Source organism: Diospyros lotus, chromosome 5 (assembly GCF_014633365.1).
Source record: "Diospyros lotus cultivar Yz01 chromosome 5, ASM1463336v1, whole genome shotgun sequence".
Classification (NCBI taxonomy): Eukaryota; Viridiplantae; Streptophyta; class Magnoliopsida; order Ericales; family Ebenaceae; genus Diospyros; species Diospyros lotus.
The window spans coordinates 20,559,912-20,572,274 of record NC_068342.1 but is presented as its reverse complement, the minus strand read 5'-3'; the positions used below and the strand labels follow the sequence as shown (position 1 = coordinate 20,572,274).

Sequence of the window (12,363 nt, the reverse complement as noted above, 5' to 3'; positions counted from 1 at the left end):
TATATTTTAAGTAAATATATAATAGAATAGAATAGAATATATAAAATGGTTTAGGTTTTGGTTTCCGATTTTTTGTTACAAACTAAAACCAAATTATGCACACCCCATCCTAAGAGTTGTTAAGAAATTACTCATCAGTTAAAAGTGTTCATGGTGTAAGAAAAGTGTCTGCAGTGTTTTTGACTCATTGGGGTGCTGCTAGAGTGAACAACCAGTTCTGTTTTTGCAGCTTGTAGTTTTTGTTTTTGTTAAATAGTGTGACTGATTGGTTTGCTGTCTTTAGCTTTTCTTTATCTTTCTGTCTCGAATCACCTCCTTTCTTCCCAATTTCTTTGTCATCAGGAATGGCTTATCATAGTTGTTATAAGCACACCTAGGCACACGGCTCAAATGGGGGTGCCTCTGTGCAGCTAGGGTGAGCAGCATGCACCTCAAGCCTTAGGCTGTGAGCAATTTTGTGCCTCGGCGTGCCTTGTGCTTTTGACAACTATGCCTTGTGCTTTTGACAACTATGTGGCTTATAACTCCTTTGGTAAAATTATTGTAAACAACTTTAGTCAACCTACTTGAACCGTCTTAAGTCCTCTTCCAAGCTTCACCAATGGCAAAAAGGCATCCCTGGTATATGGGTTGTCCTGCCTTGTGAGGGTCATTTTTATATGCAGTCTTGCCCTCACTTTGTGAAGAGACTACTTTCACAACTCAAACTTGTGAGATTGTAGTTTTAGAGGAACAACCTTACATTTGCTACCATTTTACCAAGACTCACCCTCCTCTTCCACCAGTGGCAATGACACCAAAATCTTTAGATGGTTACTGAATCATTAGCTATTTATCAGATAGCTGTGTTTTTTGAATGTCACAAGCCCCTTCTTTATTTAAATTTTGTGAAGAGAACTTTCGTCCTTCTCTACTTTTTAATATTATGTCTAGCTGCCTTTTTGTTGTGTAACCAAATAAGTCCTTCTGTTGTTAGGTCACGTATCACTTTTTTCATTGGAAGAAAGGAACTCCATTTGCTGATGATCAGGGGATCTATAATAGGCTTACATGGTGGGAGCAAATTGACAACGGAAAGCAGCTCACCCGCAACAGGAAGTTCCTAACCGTTGTACCTGTGGTCCTGTAAGTTCACTTACATTTTATAAGTGCTTCAGTTTGGCTCTAGATTTTGTAAAATCCTATAGGAAGGTTTCTTCTTTATTTTTTATTTTTTATTTTTTTGTATTCATGCACTAAAGGGTTTACATCAACATTTAATTAGATGCTATTTTGGATTATTGCAATATTTCACATAAAATTGGTTCTGTAAAATCCTACCAAAAATATGACGAGATGCATCTTTCTAGGACAATATAGAAAAGGAACCCATTTAATGTTCGAATTGAATTTAATTGTTTTTTTAATGTTATTGGATATGGATTTTTAGCATTTTGCTCTTTGGTTATTATTTTGTAATTCTTTTTGTTGTCCTTGTTACTAATTATTTGCAAATTTTGCAACAATACACTTGACTAGTCAAGTGATTTTACCGGGCTCATCATGTCATTTGTAGATTGGCATTTGGTAGTTGTGTCATTCATTTGTCATGTTTGTGTTAATTATCTATGTTTTCTTAATAGATGATTTGTTATACTATCTATGCAAATTATTTATCATCATTGTTTGCAAACTCTCTCTCTCTCTCTCTCTATATATATATATGTGTGTGTGTGTGTGTGTATGTATGTATGTATGTATGTTTACATGCATATAGATACGTGTGTGTGTGCGCGTGCATGCACGCACATGTGACCTTATGTGGGGGTCCTTTTGAAGCTAAGTTGTGGTTCTTGACTTATTCACCCTATTAGTGATTTTGCATGGGAGTTATTTACTTGTATGCCAAAACAACAAAAGGATATTTGAGTTGCAGTTGGTTGGTATGTGATTTTGCTCCCATATTGAGTACACCAATTATTGTTGTGTTTCCATATTGTACTTGTTGGTTTCACCATGTCAACTAAGTGATGGAACACAACTATATCAATTATCTTCATTCATCACCATCTCATGAAACTTCTCCATATGAAGATAGTGTTGAAACTTCATTTCATCATTACTCTGCCAATGGATGTTATCTACTGTCGGTCCCAAGCCCGGATAAAGGAGGAGGGTTGCGTTAGGTAGCTGATAGCCAACGTAAAACCTAGTCGGATCCAAATATGAATTCTAGACAAACTATCTGTTGGGGCGTAACCCACATAGAAGTCTATAATTTATGTAGCCGACCCCATATAGTGGGATAAAGGCTAGATATGTTATTTGTTGTTGTATTGAGTACACCAATTAGATTTCATTTAACCAAAAATGTAGCATATTCCTGCAAATATTTCTACTTATACGTGATTCTCAAGCCTGATTTCCATTTTAAGGTTTGTGTCAATGACGTGATGCACAAAGCAATTATCTTTGCGAATCCCAGATAATGGGTAATCAATTACCTATTTAGACATTTCTGGGCCTTATTATTTTTTGGTGGTATTTAATAGAATATAGTTAATACTTGTGTGCTTAAATTTTGGCACTTTAATGGACCTAAGTTCGATTAAATTGATGAGATCATGTTGTCTGAAACTCTGGTCTCACAATGGGTTGGTCATATTGAAACTGTTGGTAGATTGCAAACATAGGGTCTGGCCACAACCATTGGAATGGGTACTTTGGATCAACTCATGTTTTTGATGTATTGGTTTCACTTTCAAACTCAAGCACATTGACCAGCTGCTACTGCTTATTGTGGGCTGCAAAATAATCGAGTCATTCTTGATATATATATATATATATAATTCTTATGTATGTATGTATGTATGTATGTATAATCATAGTTGTTAAATCGAGAATCGAATTGAATTGTAAGATTCGGTACACATTCTCAATTTTAACTATAAATAATATATATTCATAGAAAATAAATAATGTGCCCACCATGATCAATTCTTTTAAATATAAATAGATAAATAAACTTCTAAATATATTTGCTAAGTTTAAAATTATACCAAAAGGCAAAAGTATATTCATGTTGCCTTTAAATTCAAATTGCACCAAACCAAACCACTTTCAAAATAACAAGTTAGAAAAAAAAAGAAAAAGGAAAAACTACAACTATAAAATTACTAATAAACTCCATTGTCCATAATCTTCACTAGTTATCAATCATTTTCATCTTCATCTTCAAGTTCAAGAGCATCATCATCTTCATCATTTTCATCATCTTCTTTGTTTTCAAATATAGCCAAATCGAATGAATATTTGATTAAAGCGCACATACAGACAAAGTTGTACAAATTGGATGAATCAGACGAATCGTGCTATTCATGGTCAATTCATAGTTGATTCTAAGGGATTTTTTATTCACCCTATATACTCGACTCGATTTCTATATGAATCGAGTCGAATCGTATGATTCGAATCGTGAATCGTACGATTCAAAGGGATTTTAGATTCACCCTATAGACTCGACTCAATTTCTATATGAATCGAGTCGAATTGTATGATTCGAATCGTGAATCGTAACAACAGTGTGTATAATAAGAAAGCAATTTAACATGTTGGTTCCTCTAGGTCAATATATATATACATATATGAGTAAAATATCAGGTTCCTTCAGGCCACTTGGTTGTGTTCTTGCTCAATAATGTTAGAAGGTTTCTTTTGCTCATTAATGATGTTAGAATGCTACAAATGTTAATTGGTGTTCAATAAATCTTGTTTTGCCATTCTTTAGTATACTATTCCTAATAAAAAAAATATAACATGCTTTTTTTATTAACCCCCAATCATGACTTTGTAAAGTCTTGGGTCCACATCTTTTCTAGAGGTATCCTCACGAAACTCTATGCAAGTATTGATGGGATTCAAAAGAGAATTCTGAAGAATGAAGAGGGAAACGTTCCCATATTGATGGAACTTGCACAAGGGTGCCCAAGTTGATTTTTTGCCGCCTCCATTTACTAGCATTCCTCTCATAGTCACTCTTTCTAGTCAAGACACGTCGAGGCACTTAAGTTGTTGCACATGCAAACCATCTTAATCGCACACACATGCACTCAAAGATATTCATTGGGTCTAGTCAATTAACATCCAGATCCATTTATAAATGTATCTGTTGGATCTAGACCTCATTGGATCTCGACCAAATCCAATCCATTTACAGGCCTACTCTTATCCAGGCACATTTACATTTCTAGCCTAAGGAATGAATAAATTGTGTTTCAGTATTGTTATGGGCCATGTTAGTTGAATTACTGAAGGATAATCATGTGACCTTTTTTCTGGTGTTGAATATAAGTTTTGTAATGTTTCTTCCAGACAGACGCAGGTATTGAGTACATTCTTTGTGATAATTTACCATCACGGCCATGTACATAGTCTTAATACAGAATCTGGGAAAATGGAAATGGTTCCCTGTGAACTTAATAGGTCGTTGAGAAGGAAACTGCTGTTAGTCGCTTACATGTGAAATGGGGGATGAAAGTGTTCTTAGTTCCTATCTGGTCATGGTGTTGGAGATTTTAAAAGTGCTTTTGCATATTTTTAGTGGTATTTGGCTAATATAACAAAAGTGCTTTTTATATACCACAATCTATTTTTTGCTGCAGAGAAGGAAACTGGAACTTCTCGTAGAAATGTTTTCCACATAAACGAGTCTTGTGACATTAGAAATTTCATAAGCTAAACAGACCCTTTGCCACGTCAGTAGTTTGCTTTAGAATTACTACCGTTGGAATAATATACCATTGTTATGAAAGAAGTCAAATTGGTTTCTTCACTATTAATATAGCATGGTTAAACCTAAACCCATGAATGATTGATTGGCTTGCTGGTTGTGTTGGCAACTTGGCCTAGAATCTCTACATGTGAATATGACTCTATTGGCTTAGTGACACCATGAAAGGTAGGTAGGATTGATCAATAATTCCTCAACCAATGTAATGTTTACCATCCTGGCAGGTACTTGATAGCCTCTCACACAACCGACTATGAACATCCAATGCTCTTCTTCAACACTGTTGCAGTAATTGTGCTAGTTGTTGCCAAGTTCCCTAACATGCATAAGGTCCGAATATTTGGTATCAATGGAGATCAGTGAGTTGGGCCTGCATCCTGAATCCTCCCTCTTGTTCCACTGGTGTAAAAGCCCTGGACTCACCCTCCCTCCGTCAGGCGAGATATCCCTGAATACAAGTCAGAAGACAATCCATATGTATTACATTGTGCTTTTTTTTTTCTTTTCTTTTCTTTTACACAAGCTGTTTTTCCTTGGATATTAAAGGAATAATTGTGTTGGCTAAATTTGTATAGTAGAATATATGTTTTGGGTTTGCTGAGGATTTTGCTGTTGTTATTCAGCCTATCCAATATCTTACAGATGCACCTTTTCCCCAATCTCTTTTATACATTCAGAATAAGTTGCTGAAGTACCAGGGAAAAGAGCAGTGAATTCATTTGGAAAACAGTATTTATGAATGATTACTCAAGTGACCTGAATGGGCAGACCGCAGCATTATATGAACCAATATATTCCCTCTTAAAAGCCTGCTGATAATGGCAGCTCTCTCCAGGGAATCTGCAAGCCCGGAGAGGAGCATCCCCATGGGTCTCTATTGTTGGACAACAATTGCTCTGGTCAGGCCTATATTGGTGGCAGTTAAAATCATTTGTAGAGGAAGGCCTAAACGTGCTCCAGTCAAGGTTTCAAGCTTAAGAGGCTTTTTGCCTGTTAGGGGTTCTTGTTCCTCCCTGTATTCGTGTTTTTCAAAAAATGGTTTTGCAACTCAAAACGCATAATTTTTCAGTCATAAAAGAGTAATTTTATCATTGTTATCAAGACTGAAAATTTGAGCTAACAGGCGACAGAAATGAGATTAGCAGCCATGGAAAATGGAATTTTATTGCGTATGATCTATTATTTTTTTTAATTTTGTTTTTTTAAATGACTGCATAAATTCAAAATATAGAACAGAAATCTATTCATACAAGGACCAAGTTTTTGTCATCTTACCGTGTTCATGGTGAATCAATGAACATTCCCTGATGCTGAAACAAAATATGCGAAGCTTATAGCAATCATAGGAGGTTTCTTTGTTCACAATTTACTTTTAAAATAGTATAAAAAGATAATAATAAAATTAGTGTCAAGGCCACAAGGGAAGTGGCAGTTGAATAGACGTGAAGAAAAAATATGGTCCCTTGGTGGTGCAATTGGATTATGGAATGCTGCGGTTGGTTGTGCATTACCGATGGGATGGTGATTTGCTTGTCCCTGTCGTCACTTTATTTGGCTGAGCATCAACCAATGGCCAAATAATTTTACTGGGACCAATATGGTGTTTTTGATATTTTCAAACAATTATAATATGAGTGACTATATGAAAATGATATATTTTGGCTCTTACATGATATGAGTATGGGATATGGTATCAAACATTTTTAACTATTTGGAAATTATTATGCCCTCTTGTGTGAATGCCTTGTGAATGACACATGTATATGGATTGTGCACATATTACATAACTTATCAATTTCGATTCCTTAATTAGGAACTTGTATATGGATTGTGCACATGAATATGAATGACTCATGATGACTTATGTTGGTTAAGTCATCTTAAGTGGGAACTTGTATTAAAGAGAACTTTTAGTCTTAAGGGAGAATTTGTTGGTATGAATGTATGGATTATGTGCTTATTGATTCTTGATTCTCTAATCTTGTTGGTTATGTCATCTAAGGGGGGGGGGGGGGGGGGGGGGGGAGTTTGTGAAATCTCATGTAAGTATTCCTACAACTCAACTATTTTTAAGTTCTTGGTTTAAGGGGGAGTATCTAAGTATGGTTGACTTGTTCTCTAATCATATTAGTTTAAGGGAGAGTTTTAAGCTTAAATTTTTGAAAACAAACTTTTTTGATTTATGACAAAAATATAGAGAGAAATATGTGTTGAAATTGATTTTAGGTTTGTCATTATCAAAAATGAGGAGATTGATGTTTTACTCTTATATTTAGTTTTGATAATAAAAAATAACATTTAGTTTTGATTCCCAAGTCATAAGTCAAGTTTATAGTTTTCAACAAAAATCAATTTCAATATCAAATATTATTTTGTTAAAATGAAAAAAAAAATTAATTACATTCTTATACATATGGAGATTTGTAAAAAACAGGTATTAAGATTTAAAATAATCTCCTAAATGATTTTTTACAAATTGATTTTGAATTATTAGATAAATGAAGCAAAATATTTTTAAAGGCAAAAAAGCCCATGCAAGCTCTTTATAGATTAATGTTTTTGTCTTTGACATGGTTTTAATGATGAAATTCAATTGTATTTTATGATTTAATTATTTTATTAATTTTTATTATCTTGGTGCTCTAAATTTTTTTTATATGATTTATTAAGTACTGTTATATGTATTTTCTGCTCGCATGAAGCGGGCTGGACTTGATTTAGCAAGACGGCCCAATCTCCTGAAGCCCACATAGGCCCAAGGTCAAGGTCGTCAGAGCCAAGTCGCACGTCACCTACTTCGAGCTCAAATCGCGGAATCATGCGAGTTCCCAGTAACGCATTAAGCTTGCAAACCGCGGAACCAAGCGAGCTCCCAGCGACACGTTCAGCTCGCATATGCAAGAGGGCCACGAAATAACTAGAGAACAGTCACGGGCTAGGCATATCATTCTGGTTGGACCATCCAGGCCCAATTAGGCCCTTTTTTCTCAGTCTATCTCTTAGCCAATGCTGATCCCATCTTGGCCTTATACTAGCCTGCAGCAACATCATTGCAGCCCTTACTGGGTATCTACGTGCTCGCCTACATTCATATTAATGAAGGTCCCGTCAACACCATGCTGTCACCTGGGAACCCCTGTCGGCATCGATATTTAGTCCCATCACCTGCAAAAGTACTATGCAAACATAGATGATATCTCCTCTTATATGAGCAAGCTCTCTTTAGAGTCAAGGTATGCTTTCCCTGTTAGCCTACTGATATATAGTTGCTCCTTACTCTCATACTTATTGGAGCATTGGAGTACTTGCAGGTACCGGCAGCTGGAAAACTGATTGAATCACAAAAATTTCCTTGGTAAGTCTTCTTCTCTCCCTTTTAGTGTCCATCTCTTAGAGCGAGCAAACGAATCATGGTCGACCAAATCCGCACGTCAATATTTTGGTGTTAGAAGAAGGGCTCGCTTTGATCGTCGACCATGGTGAGAGGAAAGAACGCACGAAACTCTGATGCAGTGGTTGATTCGTGGGAGACTCTCTGCGATCAACCGCAGGATGTTCCGCCAGTCTGGAGACTCGTTGTTTCTGTAGTGGGTGCCCCTGTTCCGCCACCAACTGGGGTTACCGTCAGTGTGCCCCCATGGGCTCCTGCCCAACCTATTGCTTCGATCCTAGGGATAGAGACGATCCATGCCTGGCAACAATGCTAGGAAGCGCTAGAAGGTACGTCACGCAGCTCGCTGATACGGTTAGGGCATTGGCTTAAACACATGCTCACGCATCCCAAAAGCAGGCTGAGATCATGCCATCCAAGGGTGTCCCTCAGCTTCGGGGTAAAAGACCTACTCTGGACGAAACAGAAATTGGGAGAACGCCACGACTGGTTGGATCAGTGCATTCCTCAAATTCACCGTATCTAGTGATGAAAGAACAACGATGCCGTGATGGCGAGCTGGAGGTGCACCTCACAGACCTGAGGATAAGGGTAAATCATTATGGAGATTGCCGTGAGGAGGTCCATCAAAGGAATCAACGACGTGAAAATTTGCGCCGGGGAGAAAGCTCAGTCAGGGTTAGCCTAGACCATGCCATATGTCGTAACTCGCGAGACCTGGAGAATAGAAGGCGGTGCCACGAGATTTCCATTTGCTAGAGTAAGCCAGCGAATGGGAGAAGCGATCTCGTACTGGGCGATCTACGGATCCAAACCCTACCATGGAGGGATTACTGCAGAGGGTCCAACAGCGGGAGGCAAGACACGGGATTCGTGATCAGAGGGAAGGTAACGAAGAGAGGACCCTACTCTCCAAAGAAATCGAATTGAAGCCTTTCCCTTGTAGATTCAAGACTCTTAATATCCCTAAATACAACGAAGACGACGATCCATATAATCATCTGAATGCGTTCAACATCTAGATGGACCTTCAGACTTCAAGTTCACTGGTAAAGTGTCGCGTCTTCACCGCGACCTTGGGAGATATGCCTCGGACCTGGCTAAGGAGTCTCTGTCCTTGCAGCATCTGTAGCTGGGAGGAGTGTTAGAAAAAGTTTATAAGTCGATACATGTCGCTTAGGAGGCAGCTTGCCCCGACCTGTCACCTCGCTACTGTGTTCCAACGGCCCAACGAATCCATGAAGGATTACATTAAGAGGTTCAGGCATGAAGTCAATAATGTTGAGAACTTATCAGATGAAAGTACTTTGACGGTGATATTTGCGGGGCTCCAAAATGATGGGAAACTCTATGAGAGCATCTACAAATCCCCCGTGATAGACCTGGGCGAGTTCTACGAATGAGCTTCGAAGGAGATCAGATGGGAGGAGAGATTTTGCACGAAGAAGTCGGGTGACCAAATGGATGAGACTGTAAGCACTAGCTAAAGTGATAAGAGGGACAATGGTGACAATGATCAGGTCGTTAAGAACTCAAGGAACGAGCTAGGAGACGAGCAACCTGCGCACCAAGGTCGCTACGAGAACTATAGCATCCTGTCTGACACTCAAGATATGATCTTCATTACTGAGAAGAGCCAAGAGGATTTTAGGAGCCCTAATCCCATAAGGACTCCCAATAGATTCAAAAATAAAGACAAGTTTTGTGCTAACCACAACGAGGCGGGGCACAACACCTCTGAATGTTGGGTACTGAAGGACGCAATTGAGGACTTCATCAGGAGAGGTCGCTTGCATGATTATATGGTGTGACTAGAAAGCTAGCAGTCTTAGTAGCCAGCTCAAGCTCCCGAGTAGGATTGAACACCTGCGGCAAGAACTATTTTTGCTATCCATGGTGGGCCTCGTAATGCAGGAACCTTTAACAGGTCGCGTGAGGGTGACTGCTTATCAACAACGGGCTGCAAGGTATTACAAACATGAGAATTCGAGTTCGGTGCTATGATGTCGATGATCTCAGGCTGCGCCTTGTTTTTCATGGAGCTTGCAAGGCTAGCGATCGAACACTAGGCCCAAACTGCGAATGCCCCTATATTATCAAAGAAAGCCTAGGAAACGGAGCGTATCGCTTCGCAAATATGGATGGGACTGTTCTCTCACATGCTTAGAATGCGGAACACCTCCATCCTTGCTCCCGATAAGCGTAACTGATTCTTACTTATGCTCCAACTTCTTGATATAATTAATTCTTGCAATTCTGATTGGAATTTATGAATGTTCATTCATCAATTTTATTGCACTTTATGCTTGTTAATATTCGATTGAATGTCCTTAAAAAAATGGGGGTAGAGACACCACGATTTACGAGCTGGGGCCTATTCATCTTAGCCTCCATGCTATGGTTTGCGGCTTATCTAAGCATTCATCTTGATCCTCCCCCAAGTCGTGGTTTGCAAGCTGATGACCATTCATCTTGACTTAACATCATAGTTTGGTACCTACTAGGTAACCACTTCCATTAATTATTCTGAGCTAAGGGTTCGCTAGCTAGGGTCCTTTCATCTTGACTCAAGTCATGGTTTGCGACTTACCTGGGTGTTCCCTCTTAGCTCGTTAAACTTTCAAAAAGCCATGGTATGTTAGCTGGGATCGAACTACGATCTACCTAGACATATAACTTGGTAATTGATCAATTCCTGAAGCCATGGTATGTTAGCTGAAGTCGCAACACAATCTACCTGGACATATAGCTTGGCGACACAGATCAAACTCTCGACAGAGCCATGGTATGTTAGTTGGGATCGCACCGCGATCTACCTGGACATATATCATGGCAGAATTTCTAATATGATCCAGATATTATCTCTCTATGACATATTGACTAAGACTGGGATCGATCTGGTTATCATCACATAAATCAACCATTATTATCTTACCATTAAGGCTAAAAGCCATGATATGTTAGCTAAGATCGCAGCACAATCTACCTGAACATATAGCTTGGCAACGCAAATCAGAATTACGTTATGTAAGCCGGGATCTGCTCTTGCTTTCCCTAATAATTAAATTCCACGATCTACTAGACATGTAGCACGACATGACATGATTTGTAGCAATTGGGTAGAAGTCAGAAAGGTAGATTGACAGATCACATAGCCCGCTTCAACCAACATGCATCACCTCTTAGTTCACGGGTCACACTAAGAGTTGGGGGGGGGGGGCTAATGTTATATGTATTTTCTGCTCACATGAAGTGGGCTGGACTCGATTCAGCAAGCCAACCCAATCTCCTGAAGCCCACATAGGCCCAAAGCCAAGGTCGTCAGAGCCAGGTCGCATGTCGCCTACTCCGAGCTTAGACCATGGAATCATGTGAGCTCATAGCAATGCATTAAGCTTGTAGACCGTGAAACCAAGTGAGCTCCTAGCAACGCGTTCAGCTCATAAGCCAAACATTTAGTTTGCATATGCAAGAGGGCCATGAAATAACAAGAGAACAGTCACGGGCTAGACATCATTCTGGCTGGACCGTCAAGGTCCAATCTAGCCCCTTTCTCTCAGCCCATCTCTTGGCCCATGCTAGCCTGCAACATCATTGTAGCCCCTACTGGGTATCTATGTGCTAGCCTACATACACATTAATAAGGGTCCCGTCAACATCATGCTATCACCTGGGAACCCCCGTCGGCGCTGATATTCAGTCCCATCACCTGCAAAAGAACGATGCAAACAGAGAGGACATCTCCTCCTATATGAGCAAGGCTCTCTTCAGATCCAAGGTATGTTTTCTCTGCTAGCCTACTGATATACAGTTGCTCCTAACTCTCATACTTACTGAAGCATCGGAGTGCTTGCGGGTATCAGCAGTAGGAACACTGACTGAACCACAAAAATTTTCTTGATACGTCTTCTCTTTTCCCCTTTCGTGTCCATTTCTTAGAGCGGGCAAATGAATCACGGTCAACCAAATCCACACGTTGACATTTTGGTGCTAGAAGAAGGGCCCACTCTGATCACCAACCATGGTGAGAGGAAGGAACGCACAAAGCTCTGATGCAGTGGCCATGTTCCCACAAACAACACCCAAACCAACGCTTACATGAGATATATAGGTAATATCACCCTCAGGTGTGCACTCACAAATTTTTTTGCATTCGCAACCCTGAACAAGGAATAAGAGGTTCCAAATTATATTGGGCACTAAT

At 39.2% G+C, this 12,363-nt stretch overlaps 1 protein-coding gene across 1 annotated transcript in view; it reads left to right on the top strand.

The window, feature by feature from the left end:
* LOC127801925 (uncharacterized) overlaps nt 1-5,372 on the top strand; it is a 39,924-nt gene extending 34,552 nt beyond the window's left edge. Inside the window, exons 2-3 of the mRNA XM_052337458.1 lie at nt 977-1,125; nt 4,993-5,372. Of these exons, the coding sequence (XP_052193418.1) occupies nt 977-1,125; nt 4,993-5,131 (288 nt within the window). The 3' untranslated portion in view covers nt 5,132-5,372. The remainder of the gene's footprint in view (nt 1-976; nt 1,126-4,992) is intronic.
* Nucleotides 5,373-12,363: the final 6,991 nt, after the last annotated feature.